General features: G+C 50.1%; 3 protein-coding genes across 3 annotated transcripts in view; all 3 read left to right on the top strand.

Annotated features, from left to right (window-relative positions):
• Positions 1–21,472, top strand: part of LOC127058922 (UDP-glucuronosyltransferase 1A1-like) — a 95,589-nt gene that overhangs the window by 23,575 nt on the left and 50,542 nt on the right. The gene's annotated exons all lie outside the window — the stretch shown is intronic.
• LOC127030041 (UDP-glucuronosyltransferase 1-6-like) lies at positions 1,226–10,161 on the top strand. Its single transcript, XM_050915952.1, has 2 exons — positions 1,226–2,089; positions 9,970–10,161. The coding sequence occupies exons 1-2, from the start codon at positions 1,226–1,228 to the stop codon at positions 10,159–10,161; spliced, it is 1,056 nt and encodes a 351-aa protein (XP_050771909.1).
• LOC127030040 (UDP-glucuronosyltransferase 1-6-like) lies at positions 13,932–15,550 on the top strand. The gene is made up of 2 exons (XM_050915951.1): positions 13,932–14,795; positions 15,497–15,550. The coding sequence occupies exons 1-2, from the start codon at positions 13,932–13,934 to the stop codon at positions 15,548–15,550; spliced, it is 918 nt and encodes a 305-aa protein (XP_050771908.1).

Raw genomic sequence — 21,472 nt, 5'->3', positions numbered from 1 at the left:
GCTCAGGGGCTGCCTGCTGAGGGGGACAGGTGGAAACTACCTCCTTTCTAGCTCAATGGTTAGAGATCTCTAGTTCAAGTTCCCCTTCCACCTGCTGGGAAGAAAGGATTTGAACAGGAATCTGCCACCTCCCAGGAGACTCCTCTAACCTATGGGATACTGTGATCAGGGTTGGCTCTAGGGATATTGCCGCCCCAAGCATGGCAGGCAGGCTGCCTCCAGCGGTTTGCCTGCGCAGGGTCTGCTGGTCCCGTGGCTTCGGAGGACCTCCCACAAGCGCGGGAGGTCCACCAAAGCGGGACCAGCGGACCCTCCATAGGCACGCCTGTGGGAGGTCCACCAAAGCCGTGGGACCAGTGGACCCTCCGCAGGCAAGCCGTGGAAGGCAGCCTGCCTGCCGCCCTCGCAGCGCCGGCAGAGCGGCCCCCCGCAGCTTGCCTCCCCTAGCATGCGCTTGGCGTGCTGGGGCTTGGAGCCGCCCCTGATTGTGATGTGTGGCTCCATAGGAGTTCTGTTAAGAAACTAGACATGATTTTCCTGGTCTCAGCCATGTGGTGTGGATAAGGGTAAGAAAGGGTGATACTGTTGTTATGCGACAGGGTTCAGATTCCAGTGACTATTGTTTTATGTACTCCACCCAGGCAAGGTCTCCAGATCTATCAGATTGGCAGATGTGCAGTCATATTGCTGAATGCACCACTGGATGGTGTTCAGATACTGCGGTTATGAGTGTGGAATAAAAGCCTATTTAGAGCAGACTCATCCTCACCAGCAGTACAATGGCAGGACTTTTATGTGCCCCTGGAAGAAAAGACAGAATTTGCCCCTTAATCTCTGTGCGCTGTTTCTCTATCTGCAATATGTGGATGGTATTTTCTTGCTTTTAGGAGTGTTGGGAGACGTAATGTTAGTAAAGTGCTGTTACAGCAGGTTCATCTCAGGTTTGGGGCAACGGTTTTAGTCAGTTCTCATTTGACCCAAACTGGCTTATCTGTTTTTTTGGTCTTCACCACTACTTTTCTCAGTTGTAAAAGTATTCATAAAAGTTAACATACTGCAGATCTTTCAAAGCTAACGATTAACAAATGCTGAAAGAACAAAATGCTAATTTACTTCACATGAGAACAAGCACGTACTGCCAAAAAGTGGGTGTTGTTTCCCAGAGTATAAAAAGTTGTTTCAAACCTCTGTACAGTGACAGAGTCTTTTTCTAGCATCCACTGAGATGGCTTTTCCTTTTCATCAACTTTACCAATTTGCATCATGGTTTTTTCTTTTATTAACTTCCTACAACATTGCTGAAAGTGGCAAGGTGTTGGTGATGCCACAAGATGGAAGTCACTGGCTCAGCATGCTTGCAGTAGTGGAGAAACTTGATGAGAAAGGGCATGAAATAGTAGTGGTTGCTCCAGAAACAAATTTGCTCTTGAAAGAATCAGAGCGTTACGCAAGGAAAACGTATGCTGTGCCTTACACCCAGGAAGATCTTGACCAAACTTATAGTAAATTCGCTAACAGTCTCTTTCGTGAGGTCTCCTTTCCCTACACTATCCTTGCAGAATACCGGAACATTATGTACCTCATTAACATGTATTTTCACAACTGTGACAGCCTGCTGCAGAACAGAGAAATCATACAATACTTGGAAGAGAATAAATTTGATGCACTCTTCACAGACCCAGCATTGCCATGTGGGGTGATCCTGGCAGAATATCTGTCCATCCCTTCCGTGTACTTCTTTCGTGGTTTTCCATGCAGTTTAGAGCATGCAATCTGTAAATCTCCAAACCCTGTTTCCTATGTCCCAAGATGCTACACTAAACACACAGACCACATGACTTTTTCCCAGCGAGTGCTGAACCTATTTGTTAGCACTTTAGAGACACCACTGTTTAAGGATTTGTATACCAAATACCAAGACATTGCTTCAAAGTTTCTCCAGAGAGATGTGCACTTACCAACACTTTACAGAAATGGCTCCATATGGCTACTGAGATACGACTTTGTATTTGAGTATCCCAAACCAGTGATGCCCAACATGGTCTTCATCGGAGGCATAAACTGTGAGGAGGGGAAGAACCTATCTCAGGTATGTCCAGTGATTCTGTTTTGTGTTTGCACTTTCATTTTGATATTTTTTCTATGGAAAATGCTGTAGATGAGCAATGAGCATTATACCTCATTGTAATATCCCTAATTTACACACCCTCCTCCCAGGCTCTCCACACAAAATACAAAATAGGATGCTGCCTGCATTGAATGTGAATCAGATTTCAAATGATTTTCTGTTGCTAGTGAAAAACTGTATTGCCTTAACATAAATTAAAAGTCTAAGCAATATTACCAAACAAAATGCAGGCTTTGCTGAAAAGTAGGTGAGCCAAAGTCCGCTGTTGTGTAGCAGTGTAAGTCTGGAGACAGGCCATTGACATTAACTGGCCAGAGATTTTCTCTGTTGTAAATTAAACCAGACTCCGTAACTGATATTTACAACTTTCAAAAAAGGAACATACTCAAAGAAAGTGAAAGTCCACAGCCATCTGGAATGTTGTGTTGGCAGGAGTGGTGGGTCAGCCCTTCCAGCTGCCCCAGTGAGACCATTTCCTCCACCTCCTGATCAAACTTGTACCATTGTTATCCCTTCTCCTATAATCCCTCCGGGGGCTGGACTAGATTACCTTCTGACGTCCCTCCAACCCTAATATTCTATGATTCTATGACTACTACTCCTCAACCTCTGACTCTGCTCCAGTTTCTTTCCCTCATAATGCAGGTCTGCTTTGGTCCTCCTCATCATAAAAAACTCCCCATGAATCCAACTCCCTCCTCAGCTGTCACTCCACTGCCTCTTCCTTTCACAGGGTCAAGTTCCTTTTTTCCAGTTTAACTTAAACACTCTCCAGTCAACACTCTCAGCTCTTTTCTGTCTCTGTTGAGCACACTTTCTTTCTGATTTGTTCCTTTCAACACTGTCTACTTATTCTTGTTTGAGAATGTGTCTGTGTGTATCCCAGTGTGAGACTGGAGGGTGTTTCAGGATAACTGGTCTCTGCGGATAGACTGAGCCCAGCTAGGGTGGCCAGTAGTCCAGTTTTCGACCGAAAAGGCTGGCTGGAAAGGGGACCTGACAGTGTCTGGTCAGATCTACCTATCAGACATTTAAAGTCCGGTTCCTGTGAGTGGCGAAGGCAGGCAGGCACTAGGTCTTCACTCCTGCCAACCCCTACTTACCCGGGGCTGCCTCTTACCTGCATCAGGCTGCTGCAGCTCCCCGCCCTAGCTCCACAGGCAAGTCCCTCCTGACGAGGGTAGAGGAGATGGGAAGAGCAGTGAGTAATGGGAGAAAGGGGGAAGACGAGCAAATGGGAACGGGGCCTTGGGGGAAGAGACTGGGCCTCAGGGGAAAGAAGGGGTAGAGTGACCAGACAGCAAATGTGAAAAATTGGGATGGGGGTGGGGGGTAATAGGAGCCTGTATAAGAAAAAGACCCCAAAATAGGGACAGTCCCTATAAAATTGGAACATCTGGTCACCTTAAGAAGTGGTGCAGGAGCGGGACATTGGTGGGGAAGAGCTGGAGCAGAGGCTGGGCCTAAGGGGGAAGAGGTGGGGTGGGGAAGGTTCTGGCATTCTGCTTGAGTATCCAGTTTTTAAATATTACAAAGTTGTCAACCTTAAGCCCAGCTCCCCTGGACTGGAGCATGTGACCCTAATGCAGCTAATTAAAGAGGACTACATCTGGGTCTGTAAAAGGCTGCTAGTAGGCAGCTGGGGAGAAAGGACTGAGACAGGCTGAGCCCTAGAGAGCAAAGCCGCACTGGAGTGGAGTTAACTCTTGTGGTGGGTCCCTGAAGAAGGGGGCTCAGAGAAGGAATCCCACGGCTGCAGCTTGAAGAAGGGTGCAGAGTTGGTGGAGGCAAGGAAGCTTGAAGGAACTGGAGTGCCAAAGATTTGGCACAAAGTGGCCACAAATGACTCAGAGAAAATCCCCCTGGTATACAGGAACTCCCTGCTGGTGAAAAGTCTCTGTAACTGAGACCTGTGCTATCTGCTGCTGCATCCCCCTCCTCCCTAGGAGATGGATGTGTGTGTTTGGGGAGAGGGAGATGGGTTTGGACTAGAATGTGACACAGTAGGGCTCTGCAGCACCTAACCTCCACTGGAATAAGGTAGGTTATGTATATAATGCAATCACTTGGTGTGATTGCAGCTCAAGCTGCATATCCGACCTTGCTTTAATATAACTAGTTCAGGTCCCAGAACAGTGTGGGGGCAGCAGTGCAAGCTTCAGCACACGCTAGCTTTCCAAATAATTACTCAGGGTTCCAGGTGAGCTTGTACACCCTGCACTGATGCTCACAGTGGTGCAGCTTCGCACCCATGGGACTTGAGCTGTCTAGATTAAAGCTAACTCAGATCTCTCTGCTTAAATGCAATCAGAGGCGGGTGCTAGTCCACTGGGGGCCCTAAGCAGGAATATTTTGGGGCCTGTCCCCTACACACACACATAACACATAATAAAAAGTAAATAGGGGGCCCCTTGAGCTGCTTGGGGCCCTAAGTAATTGCTTAAGGCATGACAACACATACAGCACTGCAGTGGCTCAGCTGAACCGATACGGACACACCACTGCAGTGCATCTGGTGAAGATGCTCTATGCTGACAAGAGAGAGCTCTCCTCTCAGCTTAATAAAACCACCTCTGCGAGTGGCAGAAGCTATGTTGATGGGAGAGCTTCTCATAAGAACGGCCACACTGGGTCAGACCAATGGTCCATCTAGCCCAGTATCCTGTCTTCTGACAGTGGCTAGTGCCAGGTGCCCCAGAGGGAATGAACAGAACAGGAAATCAAGTGATCTATCCCATCGCCCATTCCCAGCCTCTGGCAAACTGAAGCTAAGGACACCATCCCTGCCTATCCTGGCTAATAGCCATTGATGGGCCTTGTGATGGGTCATCCCTCCCCACCCTGGGTGCCACCTGGAACTGGGATACCACTCAGTCCCCTGACCCACCAAACTAGGCTTCCTTTTACACTGTACTGCTGTGACAAGCTGTAAAGCCTACTCTAGCCTGCAATTTCACCAGCATACATACAGGTAGGGACACACGCAGCTGCAGTTACATACAGGCAGAGCCATTGACCAGCCCCTGGATGGGAAGGCTTCAGCTAGAGCACCTCCCAGTTCCTAAGGCATGCATCCCCTCTGGAGAGTAAACCCAAAATTATACCACCTTGCACTGCACAAGGAATTGCACAGCGTAAGCTCAGAAAATTCATCCTCCAGTGTGGAGAGGAATATGCAACAGCTTTCTGTCTCAAGTTTTTATTTCCGCACCCTGGTTTAGACAGAGCAAAAACAAGTGTTTTAACTACAAAAGATAGATTTTAAATGATTATAAGGGATAGCAAACAGATCAAAGCAGATTACTTAGCAAATAAACAAAAAATGCAAACTAAGCTTCATATACTAAATAGATTGGATATGAATAGCAGATTCTCTCCCTAAGTGATGATACAAGCGGGCTGCAGATTCTTAAGGGGCAAACTGTACTTGCTTATAGCTTGGAATCCCCAGGTATTCCATTCACAGGCTAAAAATCCCTTTAGCTGGGGTCCAGCACTTCCCGCAGTTCATTCTTTGTTCCTTAGGTGTTTCCAGGAGTCTTTCTGGGTTGGGAGTCAGTGAAAAACCCAGATGATGTCACTCCTCTGCCTTATATAGCTTTTCCATATGGCAGGAACCCTTTGTTTCAAAGCTTGGTTCCCATGCCAATCAGTGGAAAAATACTGACATCCCAAGATGGAATCCAGCACCAGCTGACCTGGGTCACATGTCCCTGTAAAGTTACAGCAGCCATCCTCCACTGGCTGTTTGGTGCATTCACAGGAAGGCTTTCCAGGTGAGAGATGAGCTTCTCCTAAGACCTATTGTTTCTTCCTAATGGTTCATTAACCTAAATATGCCCTTCCCACCCAGCCATCTAGAATAAGAACATTTTGCCTAGTGGGCATTGTCACGGAGTGTGGGGAGTCCGGCCCTGCACCCCTCTTCCTGGGACCCACAGTGACTCTCAGCCAGCCAGTAAAACAGAAGGTTTATTGGACAACAGGAACACAGGTTACAGCAGAGCTTGCAGGCATAGCCAGGACCCCTCCACCGAGTCCTTCTGGGCTTTCAGGGTGCTTGGATCCTAGCTAGGATACCCTGAATTCCGCCCACACAGCCCCAAGCCCAAACTCAAACTGCTTCCCTCCTGCCGCTCCCTTCCTTTGTTCCCCTTCCCGGGCAAAGGTGTTGACCTTTCCCTTCCCTTACCTAGCTCAGGTTCAGGCCCTGGCATCGTCCATCCCCTAAAGTCCTCCCCGGCTCTCCCACTCCCCACACAGACAGTCCCTACTGCATCACATCTCTCCCCCCTTCGAGACTGAACTGAGCGGGGTCACTCTGCCCAGTGACCTGGGGAAGTTCAGGGCCCCCTCTCCGGGACAACGCATCCGCTGTCAGGTTGGCACTTCCCTTCACATGGACCACGTCCATGTCATAGTCCTGCAGGAGCAGGCTCCACCTCAGGAGCCAACGCCAAGCTCCTGAGGTGGAGCCTGCTCCTGCAGGACTATGACATGGACGTGGTCCATGTGAAGGGAAGTGCCAACCTGACAGCGGATGCGTTGTCCCGGAGAGGGGGCCCTGAACTTCCCCAGGTCACTGGGCAGAGTGACCCCGCTCAGTTCAGTCTCGAAGGGGGGAGAGATGTGATGCAGTAGGGACTGTCTGTGTGGGGATGGGAGAGCCGGGGAGGACTTTAGGGGATGGACGATGCCAGGGCCTGAACCTGAGCTAGGTAAGGGAGGGGAAAGGTCAACACCTTTGCCCGGGAAGGGGACAAAAGGAAGGGAGCGGCAGGAGGGAAGCAGTTTGAGTTTGGGCTTGGGGCTGTGTGGGCGGAATTCAGGGTATCCTAGCTAGGATCCAAGCACCCTGAAAGCCCAGAAGGACTCGGTGGAGGGGTCCTGGCAGTGCCTGCAAGCTCTGTTTTAGACCCTGTTCCTGTCATCGAATAAACCTCTGTTTTACTGGCTGGCTGAGAGTCACGTCTGACTGCGAAGTGGGGGTGCAGGACCCTGTGGCTTCCCCAGGACCCCGCTGGGGCGGACTCGCTGTGGGAAGCGCACGGAGGGGCAGAGGATGCTGAACGCTCCAAGGAGAGACCCAGGAGGTGAAGCTGTGTGAGCTTCTTGCCCTGAACAAGTCTGCTCCAAGGGAGAGGAGGCTCCCCAAAGTCCTGACTGGCTTGGTGGGGAGCAGTTCCAGAGCATCGCCCAGTGACTCCGTGACAGGCATTGCCCAGGAATTGCTACATGTTAAATAGATACATAGTCAATATTCATAATTTTGGATACAAAAATGATACATGCATACAAATTAGATAATCATATTCAGCAAACCATAGCCTTTCAAATGATACCTCACATGCCTTAGCTTGCATAAAATACATCATAATTATGATAATTTATCATACTAATATCACTATGAAGAATATGGGGTGCAGTGTCACAGGCCTATCCTCCATGAATTTATCAAGTTCTTTTTTGAACTCTGTTATAGTCTTGGCCTTCAACATCCTCTGGCAAAGAGTTCCAGAAGTTGAGGGCAACAAAAATTATTGGAGGCTGAAGCACATGACTTATGAGGAGATGCTGAGGGAACTGAGATTATTTGTCTGCAGAAGAGGAGAATGAAGGGGGATTTGATAGCTGCTTTCAACTACCTGAAAGGGGGTTCCAAAGAGGATGGATCTAGACTGTTCTCAGTGGTGGCAGGTGACAGAACAAGGAGTAATGGTCTCAAGTTGCAGTGGGGGAGGTTTAGGTTGGATATTAGGAAAAACTTTTCCACTCAGAGAGTGATGAAGCACTGGAATGGGTTACCTAGGGAGGTGATGGAATCTCCTTCCTTAGAGGTTTTTAAGGTCAGGCATGACAAAGCCCTGGCTGGGATGATTTAGTTGGGGATTGGTCCTGCTCTGAGCAGGTGGTTGGACTAGATGACCTCCTGAGGTCCTTTCCAACCCTGATATTCTATGATTGCTTATGTTGGTGTAACTTATGTCACTCATGCACCTGAGTGACATAAGTGATGGGCTGTAGTGTAAACCTAGGCTTCATCTGCTTATGCCTAGCACCGGCTCTAAATGCAATCACACCCAATCATTGCAGTCAGTCATACCCTTACAGTAGCTCCTCCTCACTCTACAGGACCCCACCCAACACAACTTGTCTGCAGGAGAGGCTCTTGCCCACTGTTATTTTTGAAGATGGTAACAGCCTTTTACGGAACCAGACTGCTACTCACCTTTCAGAGAGTAAATTTGAAGGGCTTTGCGTAGATGTAGCATTGCTTTGTAGGGTGATTTTTGCAGTTCCTGCCTTGTATTTCATTTGTAGGTATCCCTGTGGTATGAAGCATAGTAAGTGTATATTCAACCCTGCGCCAGATTCTTTTTTGCCTTTAAGCTTCGAGTCTCATTTAATCTACACCAGGGTCTTAACCAATCTCCCAGACAGCCCTCCTCTCTGTTCTACTAAACAGAAACTCACTGTGCCCCTGATGTGCTGAGATGACACACCAGCCATACATCCAACATAGTATCTACCTACTGAACCTACGTGCTGAATTTGTTAGTCTGCACTGAAGAACAGTTCCTTTTTAAGGACTTAGGTAAAGTTCAAACAAATGGCGCCTTCTGATGTGATGTAAACAAGGTGGAGCTGTATGGCTCTGCTTTGTGTGCTTGTGGAGACAGCACTTTGCGTTTGAGAGTCCCAGGCCAGCTGTGGTATTCCAAATGCCAAGGGAAAGCTGAAAGGATAATCTGCCTTTGGCAGCCTGTTTATTCTTTACATTCTATAAAGTCTTGATGTGAGTACTTTATACCTTAACTTTCTGGCTCAGGGGAAAGAGCAAAGTTCCCCTATTTCTTATCCAATCTAAAAATATAGATCCATTTCCATCAAAAGTGGGGGAAAGCAGTCTCTTCCCAGTGCACTGAGTTTGGTCTCCTCTTTATTAAAACTGCTGAATAATTGCCCATAATTCCAAATAGCTCCTCCCCTGTCCCTCCTGAATATTTTCTGCATAAATAGGTGATATTTTTTCCAGAAGTGGCTAAGAGTTGCAGGTTTACAGGGTGGACTTGCATCTGAATCACAACTTTCTCAGGGTTCTGGAAGAGCAGCATTCAAATTTGGGGCCATCTCTGCATTTCTCTGTTCTTTCTGGAGCCCTCTTCCCAGCTCTCCATTTCTCCGATTCTGGTAATTTCTCCGATTCTTACTGTACCTTCTTAATGTGAGTTAACTCCTGTTGTGTTCTTTTGTCTATCTTGGAAATTTTTGCACTGAGAATCTGTATGTGATGGGAAATCTTGTTTAAAAGACAGACCTTGGAACAGTACGAAAAAGATATTTACCTTTGCATCATATCTTGCCACCATTTCATTTACAGAACTCCTCATTTACAACTGCAGTATCTAAAAGCAATGTCAGGAGAAAGCCTTATAAGTTTTGCACTAGGAAAACCAACCAAGACTGAGTGTTAAGGGGGATATAAGGTGACCAGATGTCCCGATATTATTGGGACAGTCCTGATTTTAACACATTTGTCCCACGTCCTGACTGCACGTCAGTTGGGACGCCCTTTGTCCTGATATCGGGGACTGCTCCCCATGAGTCACCGCCAAAGTCCTGGGGCTGGCATGGTGGTGCTTCCTGGGGCAGCTCCTGACGGCGGGCCTACCGGCCAGCAGGAGCCTGCAATGCTGGCGGCCCCTAGGCACAGAGGCGGAGGGGGTCTCTGCATGCTGCACCAGTTCCCTCCTGCCCAATCAGAGCTGCAGGGGGCGGGGCTTGCAAGCACCAGCAGCAGGCAGAGAGCCCTCTGTCCCCCACCTCACCCCATCCACCAGACCAGACCCGACCGTAGGAGCCAGAGGGACCTGCTGGATGCTTCCCGGGAGCCGCCCCAGGTAAGCATCGCCGAGATTCCCCACCTCGCCCCCCAGCAGGTCCCTCTGGCTCTTAGGGTCAAGGCCCCGTGCGTGGCGCAGAGTGCCGGAGAGAGCCACCCCAGGCTCCTGCCATCCCGGGAAGCGCAGTGAACCGGCGTGGCTGCGAGCTGGGGGAGAAGCCCGCTCTGAAGCAGCGGCGCTGTGCCATTCAGGGAGCTGCTGCCGCTTGGCTCTGGGTGGCTGGAGAGGGCCCCGGCACTGCCTCACCCCGCAGACCACATAGCTCTGCTCCCCACTCACCTTACAGACAGCTCCCTGCGGTGCATGGGCTGCCCGCTAGCAGCTGTGACCCAACGAGGATGTTTGGCTGAGGATTGCAGCCTGCAGCGGTTGGAGGTAGTGGTGGGTGGTGCCTCAATGTGGGGCAAATTCCCATGTGCACCCCCAACTATCTCCCTCAGCAGGGGTGGGGGTAGTTATAAAGCCAGGTGGGAGAGTCAGTGGCCACTTTGGGTGAGTCTGCACCACAGTTTAAGTGCAGGGTTAGTGGGACTTGAGTCAACTGAGCTGTGTTAGGAAGTCCTGGGCCTAGGGTGATCAAAGGTCCCAATATTAGAGGCTTTGCCTTATACAGGGAATTATTCCCCTCCCCCAGCCCCGGCACCAAAAAAAAAAGCGTCCCAATTTTTTACACTTGCTATCTGGTCACCCCAAGGGGGAACTACATATGAAGCATATGCCTGGCTGGCTTACTATGAATTGCAAAGTCACTCTTCCTTGTACTCCACAGCCGGGGAACAACTTATGCAATCTATTTACTCATGGAAAGGTCAATTGTGTAGGGTCACTTTGTGTGTGCTGAACACTGCATTTCTCTACCGACTGATGAAAAGTGTTATCAGCAAATCTTGAAAGGTTCTAACGCTTGCCTGTTGTCTGAAGAGATACAGAAGTGTTCATTAGAATTTCTTTCTTGTCTGATCTGTTTCAGGCTTGTGCTAGTAAATTTAAAATGCTGGATCATTATGGGACGAAGAGTATCCCCTCTATTCCATTGAGTGCTCCTCAAAACACAGCACTGGGCCAGGGACTCAGATGTGCTAGAGCTCTTCTCAGTGCACTTTGGGAGAGGGGTTGGTGCAAAGGCCATGCTTCCAGCATGCCCCAGCAATAGTGTGTCATGAGCCTTGTTTTACATCACATGGGATTTTGCTTCCATAATAAAAAAAGCTATGAAAAGTAGCTTCCTCCCCGCACTTTCCTATTGTATTTTATACATATGTAAAGGAAATTCCTAGCTACTCAGACAGGACAACTTCACAACCCTAATGTACTGCTCTGCCAGTGCAAAAGGGTTATAGTCCAGGCAATACCTTGCCCACTCTTTATAATACAGAGCTTGGAATGTGCTTGACATCACAGGTAGAGGAATGGCTCTTGCCTGAAGCCCTGGACTGAAACAACCATGTTACCATGAGTTTTTTTAAACTGAAGGATGTCCATGGACCCTTAAACAGCTGGAAACAACTCTGGAAAGTCAAGTATAAAAGTATAATTAGGCAGGCCAAAAAAGAATTTGAAGAGCAACTAGCACAAGACTCAAAAACTAAAAAGCTAATAAAATAATAATAATAATAATACAAATTTAAGTATATCAGAAGCAGGAAGTCTGCCAATCAATCAGTCGGGCCACTGGACAATTGAGAGCACTCAAGGAAGACAAAGTCATTGCAGAGAAGCTAAATGAATTCTTTGCATCGGTCTTCACTGCAGAGGATGTGAGGGAGATTCCAACATCAGAGCTATTCTTGTTAAGTGACACATCTGAGGAACTGTCCCAGATTGAGGTGTCAATAGAAGAGGTTTTGGAACAAATTGATAAATTAAACAGTAATAAGTCACCAGGACCAGATGGTGTTCACCCAAGAGTTCTGAAGAAACTCCAAATATGAAACTGAAGAACTACTAACTGTAGTATGTAGCCTATCATTTAAATCAGCTTCTGTACAAGATGACTGGAGGATAGCTAATGTGATGCCAATTTTTAAAAAAGGCTCTAAAGGTGACCCCAGCAATTGCAGGCTGGTAAAATTAAATTCAGTTCCAAGTAAATTAGTTGAAATTATAGTAAAGAACAGAATTCTCAGGCACATAGCTCAGCAAAATATGTTGGGGAAGAGTCAACATGGCTTTTGTAAAGGGATATTAGCCTCAATCTAGTTCTTTGAAGGGATCAACAAACATATGGACAAGGGTGATCCAGTGTACTTGGACATTCAGAAAGCTCCCTCACCAAAGACATTTAAGGAAAGTAAACAGTTGTGGACTAACCGCAAAGGTCTCCTCATGGATTGGTAATTGGTTAAAAGACAGGAAACAAAAGGTAGGAATAAATGGTCAGTTTTCAGAATGGACAGAGGTAAATAGTGGTGTCCTTCAGAGATCTGTGCTGGGACCAGTGCTGTTAAACCTATTCCTAAATGATCTGGAAAAGGGGATAAACAGTGAGGTGGCAAAATTTGCAGACGACACAAAATTATTCAAGATAGTTAAGTCCAAAGCAGACTGTGAAGAGTTACAAAAGGATCTCACAAAACTGAGTGACCGGGCAACAAAATGGCAGATGAAATTCAGTGTTAAGTGGAAAGTAATGCACATTGGAAAATATAATCCCAACTATACATACAAGATGATGGGATCTAAATTAACCTTTACCACTCAAGAAAGAAATCTTGGAGTCATTGTGGATAGTTCTCCGAAAACATTCACTCAACGTGCAGCAGCAGTCAAAAAAGCTAAAGCAACATTACGAACCATTAGGAAAGGGATATATAATATGAGTAAATATCATAATGCCACTATATAAATCCATGGTACAGCCACACCTTGAATACAGTGTGCAGATCTGGTTGCCATTTCTCAAAAAAGAAATGGAAAAGGTACAGAGAAGGACAACAAAATGATTAAGGGTATGGAAAGGCTGCCATATGAGGAAAGATTAAAAAGACTGGGACTTTTCAGCTAGGAAAATAGACAGCTAATGGGGGATATGATAGAGGTCTTTAAAATCAAGAATGGTGTGGAGAAAATGAATAAAGAAATATTATTTAGCCCTTGACATAGCACAAGAACCAGGGGGTCACCCAATGAAATTAATAGGCAGCAGGTTTAAAACAAACAAAAGGAAGTGCTTCTTCATACAGTGCACAGTCAACCTCTGGAACCTGTAGCCAGAGGATGTTGTGTAGGCCAAAATTATAACTGGGTTCAAAAAAGAATTTGATAAGTTGATGTAGGATAGGTCCATCAATGGCAGCTAGCCAGTATGGGCAGGAATGCAAAACCATGCTGTGAAGTGTCCCTAGCCTCTGACTGCCAGAAGTTGGGACTGGACAACAGGGAATAGGTCACTCGATGCTTCCCCTGTTCTCTTTATTTCCTTTGAAGCATCTAGCATCAGCCACTGTCAGAAGACAGGATATTGGCCTAGATGGACCAGTGGTCAGACCCAGTTATGGCCATTCTTATGTTTTTATGTTCACTACTTTTGTTGATTTAGGATGTGAATGACCTATAATAATAAAGATGCCTCTGGGAGATAAAATGTGCTGACTCAGATTGACTGGCATAGACTTGGAGTAGGGGAGAGGTGGCTATTGCAATTCAATGTGCAAATATTAACGTTAAGTTAATGAGTAAAACAAAGATATGTTCCTTGAATGGGAATAGTGCTTTGCAAATCCAGGGTAGAATTTGTCCATTAGAGGAGCAAAGGTTTTCTTCTGCCAAGTCAGTATGTGAGGCAGTAAAAATAGATGAGTCCAAATAAGGTTGCAAGCAACAAACTCTGGGTAGTGTTAGTTCAACTATAAAAAGTAGTTTGCAACATCTGTAGAGTCAAAGCATCTTCCAGCTTTGAGATGGCTCCATTGCTTCCCACTTTTTACTTGTTTGCTGCAGGGATTTTTCTTTTCTTACTCTCCTCGGGGTTTGTGGAAGGTGGGCGGCTGTTGGTGATCCCTCAGGATGGAAGTCACTGGCTCAGCATGCGTGCAGTAGTGGAGAAGCTCAGTGAGAAAGGGCATGAAATAGTAGTGCTTGCTCCAGAAGTTAATTTGCTCTTCAGAGAATCAGAGCATTACACAAGGAAAATATACGCTGTGCCTTACACCCAGGAAGATCTTGACCAGAGTTTTAGTAAATTCGCTAATAGTCTCTTTCGTGAGGTCTCCTTTCCCTACACTATCCTTGCAGAATACCGGAATAACATGTACGTCATTAACATGTTTTTTGACAACTGTGACAGCCTGCTGCAGAACAGAGAAATCATACAATACTTGGAAGAGAATAAATTTGATGCACTCTTCACAGACCCAGCATTGCCATGTGGGGTGATCCTGGCAGAATATCTGTCCATCCCTTCTGTGTACTTCTTTCGTGGTTTTCCATGCAGTTTAGAGCATGCAATCTGCAAATCTCCAAACCCTGTTTCCTATGTCCCAAGATGCTACACTAAACACACAGACCACATGACTTTTTCCGAGCGAGTGCTGAACCTATTTGTTAGCACTTTAGAGACACCACTGTTTAAGGATTTGTATACCAAATACCAAGACATTGCTTCAAAGTTTCTCCAGAGAGATGTGCACTTACCAACACTTTACAGAAATGGCTCCATATGGCTACTGAGATACGACTTTGTATTTGAGTATCCCAAACCAGTGATGCCCAACATGGTCTTCATCGGAGGCATAAACTGTGAGGAGGGGAAGAACCTATCTCAGGTATGTCCAGTGATTCTGTTTTGTGTTTGCACTTTCATTTTGATATTTTTTCTGTGGAAAATGCTGTAGATGAGCAATGAGCATTATACCTCATTGTAATATCCCTAATTTACACACCCTCCTCCCAGGCTCTCCACACAAAATACAAAATAGGATGCTGCCTGCACTGAATGTGTATCAGACTCCAAATGATTTTCTCTTGCTATAGGCAAACATCATTGCCTTAACATAAATTAAAAGTCTAAGCAATATTACCAAACAAAGAACCATAATTCAGGCTTTATGAAACAGCAGGTGAGCCAAAGTCCGCTGTTGTGCAGCACTGTTAAATCTGGAGACCATTGATATTAACTGGCCAGAGATTTTCTCTGTTGTAAATTAAACCAGACTTTGTAACTAACATTAGTCAGTTTCAAAAAGGAACATGCTCAAAGAAAGTGAAAGTCCACAGCCATCTGGAATGTTGTGTTGGCAGGAGTGGTGGGTCAGCCCTTCCAGCTGCCCCAGTGAGACCATTTCCTCCACCTCCTGATCAAACTTGTAGCATTGTTATCCCTTCTCCTCCTCCTCAACCTCTCACTCTGCTCCAGTTCCTTTCCCTCACAATGTAGATCTGCTTTGGTCCGCCACGTCATAAGAAACCCCCCTTGAATCCATCTCCCTCCTCAGCTGTCACCTCACCACCTTTCTTTCGTTCACAGGGTGAAGTTCCTTTCTTCCAGTTTAACTTAAATACTCTCCAACCACTCCACTGAAACCGCTCTCTCCAAAGTCTCCAGTGGCCTCTTCCATGCCAGATCCCTGGGCTTTCACCTCATCCTTAATCTCCTTGAGCTCTCAGCTGCTTTCTGTCTCTGTTGATCACTGTGGTGCGGCTCAGCCGCGGTTTGTCCCTCAGCGGGGCTGTGGAGTATCCTACCGCCTCGCTACAAATAGTCTTAAACCCGGCCCTAGGTCAGGGCGGAGCAAGAAACACTGTGTCAGTATGCTCAGGCCCTCAGGCAGGCCTGAGCAGCAATAACAATAGGCTTTGACCTTCTCAGGCCAGGGAGAGAGGGAGTCTGCTGCCCAGGAGTTGGGTGGCAGGGGGGATGCAGACCCTCCCACTCCACTGTCTCCCAGCCCGGGGCCCTAGCAGCAGGGGAAACCCGCTGCTATCAGTGGGGATCCTGGCCGCAACACACTGACATTGGCTCTGGCAGTGCTGCAGCCAGACTGGGGTTGGCTGCCCCCAGGCTACTTCCACTCTCCCCCTCGTCAGGTACCTGAGTCGTCGTAGCATCACTGGTGGTCTCAAACACCATCAGCTCCTCTGGGTAAGTGTGCGAGGGTGGGCTCAGTGGCTCCTCAGGATAGCTGGCAAGAGGCAGGCAAGGCTCTTCCTCGGGGTGGCTGGCACGAGGCAGGCTCGGCCAGTCGTCCTCAGAGTAGCGGGTGCGAGGCAGGCTCGGCCAGTCATCCTTGGGGTAGCGCGTGCGGGGCAGGCTCGACTGGCCGGGTGTGAGCTCCGGCTGGCAGCAGCCGCAGACGTCTGGTCCCGGCAGTGGCTGGGCTCCTACTGAGCTCTGCAGGTCAGGTTTTATACTTCCAGCTCTGCACCGTGACCTCCGAGGGGCGGGCGCAGGACCCAGCGGCTCTGCCCACAGCGGTGTTGCGGGAGGTTCGTCCCTCAGCAGGGCTGTAGGGTATCCCACTGCCTCGCTACACTCCCCCCACCCCGGGGCTGGCTCCCGTCCGTCGGGGTCAGACCCATCCACTTCCCCTAGGCGAAACAAGAAGTCCGCATTAGCATGGTCCTTACTGGCCCGGTGGCAGACGGTAAAAGCATACGGCTGTAGTGCCAGATACCACCGCATGAGCCGCATATTATTATTTTTCATTTGAGCTAGCCATCAAAGCATGGCGTGGTCAGTGACAAGTATGAAGGGGGCCCCCAGAAGCTAATACCACAGGGCATCACAGGCCCACTTTACGACCAAGGCATCCTTCTGTATCACAGCGTAGTGCCGTTCTCGTGGAAATAATTTCCGGCTGAGATATATAACGGGATGTTCCTCACCGTCCACTTCCTGGAACAGGACCGCTCCTAATCCCACTTCCGAGACGTCGGTCTGGAGGATGAATCCTTGGGAAAAATCAGGACTGTACAGGACAGGTTCGTGGCAGAGGCATTCTTTGGGTCTCTCTCATGAGGTCCAGGAGCCCCCTCGGACACTGGCCATACAACAACTCGAAAGGGGAGAATTTGGTGGAGGCTTGGGGTACCTCCCGGATGGCCAGGAGCAACAGTGGGATCAATTGGTCCCATCGGCGCAGGTCCTCGGGAGAGAACTTGCGCAGCATGTCTTTCAGGGTGCAGTTGAACCGCTCCACCAGGCCGTTGGTTTGTGGGTGGTACACTGAGGTGCAAAGCTGCTTAATCCCGAGGAGTTCACAGACCTGCCGCAGCAATCGGGATATAAAATTGGTACCCTGGTCAGTAAGGATTTCCAGTGGTAGGCCCACTCGGACAAAGACTTTGACCAGTTCATCAGCAATGGTCCTCGCCGTGATGCTCCAGAGTGGGACAGCCTCGGGGAAGCAGGTGGCATAGTCCACAATGACAAGGATGTAAAGAAACCCGGCCTGGCTTCTCTGGAGGGGTCCCACCAAGTCCATCGCCACCCGCTCAAATGTCGTCTCTACGATGGGCATGGGTATTAGTGGGGCTGGGGCCATCCGTGAGGGAGTGGTCAGCTGGCACTCTGGACAGGAGTTACAATAGTTCCGCACCTCCTGGTGCACCCCAGGCCAGAAAAACCGGGACAGAATCCAGGCGAGGGTCTTTTCCTGGCCTAAGTACCCGGCCACTGGGATCTTGTGGGCAAGCCTCATTACCGCTCGTCGGTGGCACCAAGGTGCCAACAGTTGGGTCTGGACCTCCCCGGTGCGGGAATCTTGATCTACCCGATAGAGGCTGTCAAAGTTCCTTCCCCATTCTGAACTTTAGGGTACAGATGTGGGGACCTGTATGGACACTTCTAAGCTTAATTACTAGCTTAGATCTGATACACTGCCACCATCCAGAATTCCAGTGTCTGGAGCAATCTCTGTCCCCCCAAAACTTTCCCCTCCTTGGGTTGCCTTGAGGGACTTCACCAATTCCTTGGTGAACACAGATCCAAATACCTTGGATCTTAAAACCAGGAGAAATTAACCATCCCCCCTCCTTTCCCCCCACCAATCCCTGGTGAGTCCAGATCCAACCCCCTTGGATCTTAAAACAAGGAAAAATCAGTCAGGTTCTTAAAAAGAAAGCTTTTAATTAAAGAAAGAAAAGTAAAAATCATCTCTGTAAAATCAGGATGGAAAATACTTTACAGGGTAATCAGATTCATATAGCCCAGAGGAACCCCCTCTAGCCTTAAGTTCAAAGTTACAGCACACAGAGGTAAAATCCTCTCAGCAAAAAAGGAACATTTACAAGTTGAGAAAACAAAAATAAGACTAACCCGCCTTGCCTGGCTATTACTTACAAGTTTGAAACATGAGAGACTGATTCAGAAAGATTTGGAGAGCCTGGATTGACGTCTGGTCCCTCTTAGCCCCAAGAGCGAACAACCCCCAAAACAAAGAGCACAAACAAAAGACTTCCCTCCACCAAGATTTGAAAGTGTCTTGTCCCCCTATTGGTCCTCTGGTCAGGTGTCAGCCAGGTTTACTGAGCTTCTTAACCCTTTACAGGTAAAAGAGACATTAACCCTTAGCTATCTGTTTATGACAGAGGCGGTTGCGACGTAGCTTGAAATGGGGCCAGCTCTTCGCCCAGACTGGATCAATCAGGGCGCCGTCGACCGCCACGAGCAGGTCATATGCCCAGCCCAGGGTGCGGTCCTCCCTCTGATCCCGGCAGAAATCTGTGTCGATCATGGGGTCGTCAGTGGGCATCGGCAGGAGGTCCTCCGCCGCGCCGTCCTGGGTCTCAGGCCCTGCCTCTTCAGCCTCCTCTGTCAGATCCTCGGGGGCAGTCCCCTTCCAAGGCAGGGGTGACCTCTGGGCTTTCCTGCTTGTGGGCCCTCGGAATGCCCGGAAACTCTGGCCAGTCCTGCCCCAAGACCACAGGGTAGGCGAGTCGTGGGGCCATGCCGACCACGATGGTTCGCCTGACCCTATCCACGGTAAGGGGAACTCGGGCGCTAGCGTAAGGTCGAACGTCACCATGAATACACTGTAACCAGATAGTTCTCAGGCGGGGATCTTTGCGGAAGCTGAGGTTTTGGCGGACTAGTGTCTTCCCACAGCCAGAGTCAACCAGGGCCCGCGTCTGGCAGTCCCTGACAACTACGGGCACGGTAACTTTGGCAGCCTGCAGCAGTCGGGCACGGCTTTTGCCAGCGCAGATGTGTCCAAAGCTGCAATCCATCTCCGTGCAGTCCCGTTGGAGGTGCCCATGCTTCCCACAGGCGAAACAGGGCCCAATTTCAGATTGTCTGGGTCAGGTCGAACCGCCCTTGTGGCTCGTAGCGGGACTCTGCGGGGCGCGGCCAGTCCCGGTCTCAGGGCCTGTAGAGGTTTGTCGAAGGGGACCCTTGGGACGCCTAGACCGGGGTTCCTGACTCTGCGAGGGTGTCCGTGGTTCGACCCGGGTGCTCACCCGTCTTTCGAGGTTGGGGTGCTCGAGCCCCGCAGGGTGACCCAGCACACCCGGCCCGACTGGGGTTTCCAATGCAAGGAAGTTCTCCATGAGGGTGACGGCGGCCGCTACCATCGGGGGCCGATGACGAAGGACCGAAGCCCTGCCCCGCGACAGGAGGATGTGGAGGAACTGCTCCAAAACAATTTGTTCCATGAGCTACTCGGGGCTCCGCCTGTCAGGCTGTAGCCACCACTTACATAGGTCTCTCAGCTCCTGAGCCACCAACCGGGGGCAGGCACCTGCGTTGTAGGCTAGACTCCAGAACCGCTCCCTGAAGGTTTCTGGGCTGACGTTTAAGGCCTCCAAAATCGCTGCCTTTACTTGGGTATAGTCCCTGGCATACTCCATGGATAAACCCCGGTACGCTGTTTGAGCCGTCCCTGTCAAATATGGGGCCAGGAAGGTGCCCACTGGTCAGGGGCCCACCCGGCAACCTGAACCACCCTTTCAAAAGTCACCAAAAAGGCCTCGGGGTCATCCAGTGGGCCCATCTTAGTCAGTCTTACGGGCGGGGTTGGCCAAGGGGTCCCGTCCGTGCCTCCCGGCTGGAGGTCCAGAGGCCGGGGCAGTGCCGTCGCGAGCTGCTGCAGACATTGTTGCTGGAACTCTTGGTTCTGTACCATCAGGTCCTGGATCAGCTGCTGCTGCTGTGCTCCCAGCTGCTCGACAAGCTGTTGTTGCTGCTGGAGCTGGGCGGCCTGTTGTTGCTGCTGCTGCTGCTGGACCGCCTGCTGTCGCTCCTGGCTCTCTGTCAGGAAGGTGAAGAGCTTGGCCAAATCCATATCTCCTCTGGGGGATCGCTCTCCCCTAGACCCTTTCTCACAGGCTTCAAGGGCTCGTGCCCACATTCTGGACAGAGTCCCCCACTTCTGGTACCATGTGTGGTGCGGCTCAACCGCGGTTTGTCCCTCAGCGGGGCTGTGGGGTATCCCACCGCCTCGCTACAAATAGTCTTAAGCCCGGCCCTAGGTCAGGGCAGGAACAAACACTACGTCAGTATGCTCAGGCCCTCAGGCAGGCCTGAGCAGCAATAACAATAGGCTTTGGCCTCCTCAGGCCAGGGACAGGGGGAGTCTGCCACCCAGGAGTTGGGTGGCAGGGGGGACGCAGGCCCTCCCACTCCACTGCCTCCCAGCCCGAGGCCCTAGCAGCAGGAAGGGAAACTCACTGCTGTCAGTGGGGATCCTGGCCACAACACACTGACATTGGCCCTGGCAGTGCTGCAGCCAGACTGGGGTCGGCTGCCCCCAGCCTACTTCCACTCTCCCCCTCATCGGGTACCTGAGTCGTCGTAGCATCACTGGCGGTCTCAAACACCATCGGCTCCTCTGGGTAAGTGTGCGAGGGTGGGCTCAGCGGCTCCTCAGGGTAGCGGGCAAGAGGCAGGCTCAGCCAGTCCTCCTCGGGGGTAGTGGGCGCGAGACAGGCTCGGCCAGTCCTCCTCGGGGTAGTGGGCACGAGACAGGCTCAGCCAGTCCTCCTCGGGGTAGTGGGCGCGAGACAGGCTCGGCCAGTCCTCCTCGGGGTAGCGGGCGCGGGGCAGGCTTGGTCAGTCCTCCTCGGGGTAGTGGGCGCGAGACAGGCTTGGTCAGTCCTCCTCGGGGTAGTGGGCGCGAGACAGGCTCGGCCAGTCCTCCTCGGGGTAGTGGGCGCGAGACAGGCTCGGCCAGTCCTCCTCGGGGTAGTGGGCGCGAGACAGGCTCGGCCAGTCCTCCTCGGGGTAGCGGGCGCGGGGCAGGCTCGGCCAGTCGTCCTCGGGGTAGCGGGCACGAGGCAGGCTCGGCCAGTCCTCCTCGGGGTAGCGGGCACGAGGCAGGCTCGGCCAGTCCTCCTCGGGGTAGTGAGCGCGGGATAGGCTCGGCTGGCGGGGTGTGAGCTCCGGCTGGCAGCGGCCGCAGACGTCTGGTCCTGGCGGTGGCTGGGCTCCTACTGAGCTCTGCAGGTCAGCTTTTATACTTCCAGCTCTGCACCGTGACCTCTGAGGGGCGGGCGCAGGACCCAG

The sequence above is a fragment of the Gopherus flavomarginatus genome, chromosome 10 (genome assembly GCF_025201925.1).
Source record: "Gopherus flavomarginatus isolate rGopFla2 chromosome 10, rGopFla2.mat.asm, whole genome shotgun sequence".
Lineage (NCBI taxonomy): Eukaryota > Metazoa > Chordata > Testudines > Testudinidae > Gopherus > Gopherus flavomarginatus.
The sequence above is the reverse complement of the archived record's forward strand: the minus strand, read 5'-3'. Positions and strand labels throughout refer to the sequence as shown.

What these genes read in the sequence shown, in the direction of transcription:
- LOC127030041 (XM_050915952.1), top strand. Translation starts at nt 1,226, where the DNA reads ATGGCTTTTCCTTTTCATCAACTTTACCAATTTGCATCATGGTTTTTT. An exon ending in AGGGGAAGAACCTATCTCAG is followed by an intron (nt 2,090 to 9,969) that starts GTATGTCCAGTG and finishes CCCATCCACCAG; the next exon opens with ACCAGACCCGACCGTAGGAG.
- LOC127030040 (XM_050915951.1), top strand. Translation starts at nt 13,932, where the DNA reads ATGGCTCCATTGCTTCCCACTTTTTACTTGTTTGCTGCAGGGATTTTT. An exon ending in AGGGGAAGAACCTATCTCAG is followed by an intron (nt 14,796 to 15,496) that starts GTATGTCCAGTG and finishes TTTCGTTCACAG; the next exon opens with GGTGAAGTTCCTTTCTTCCA.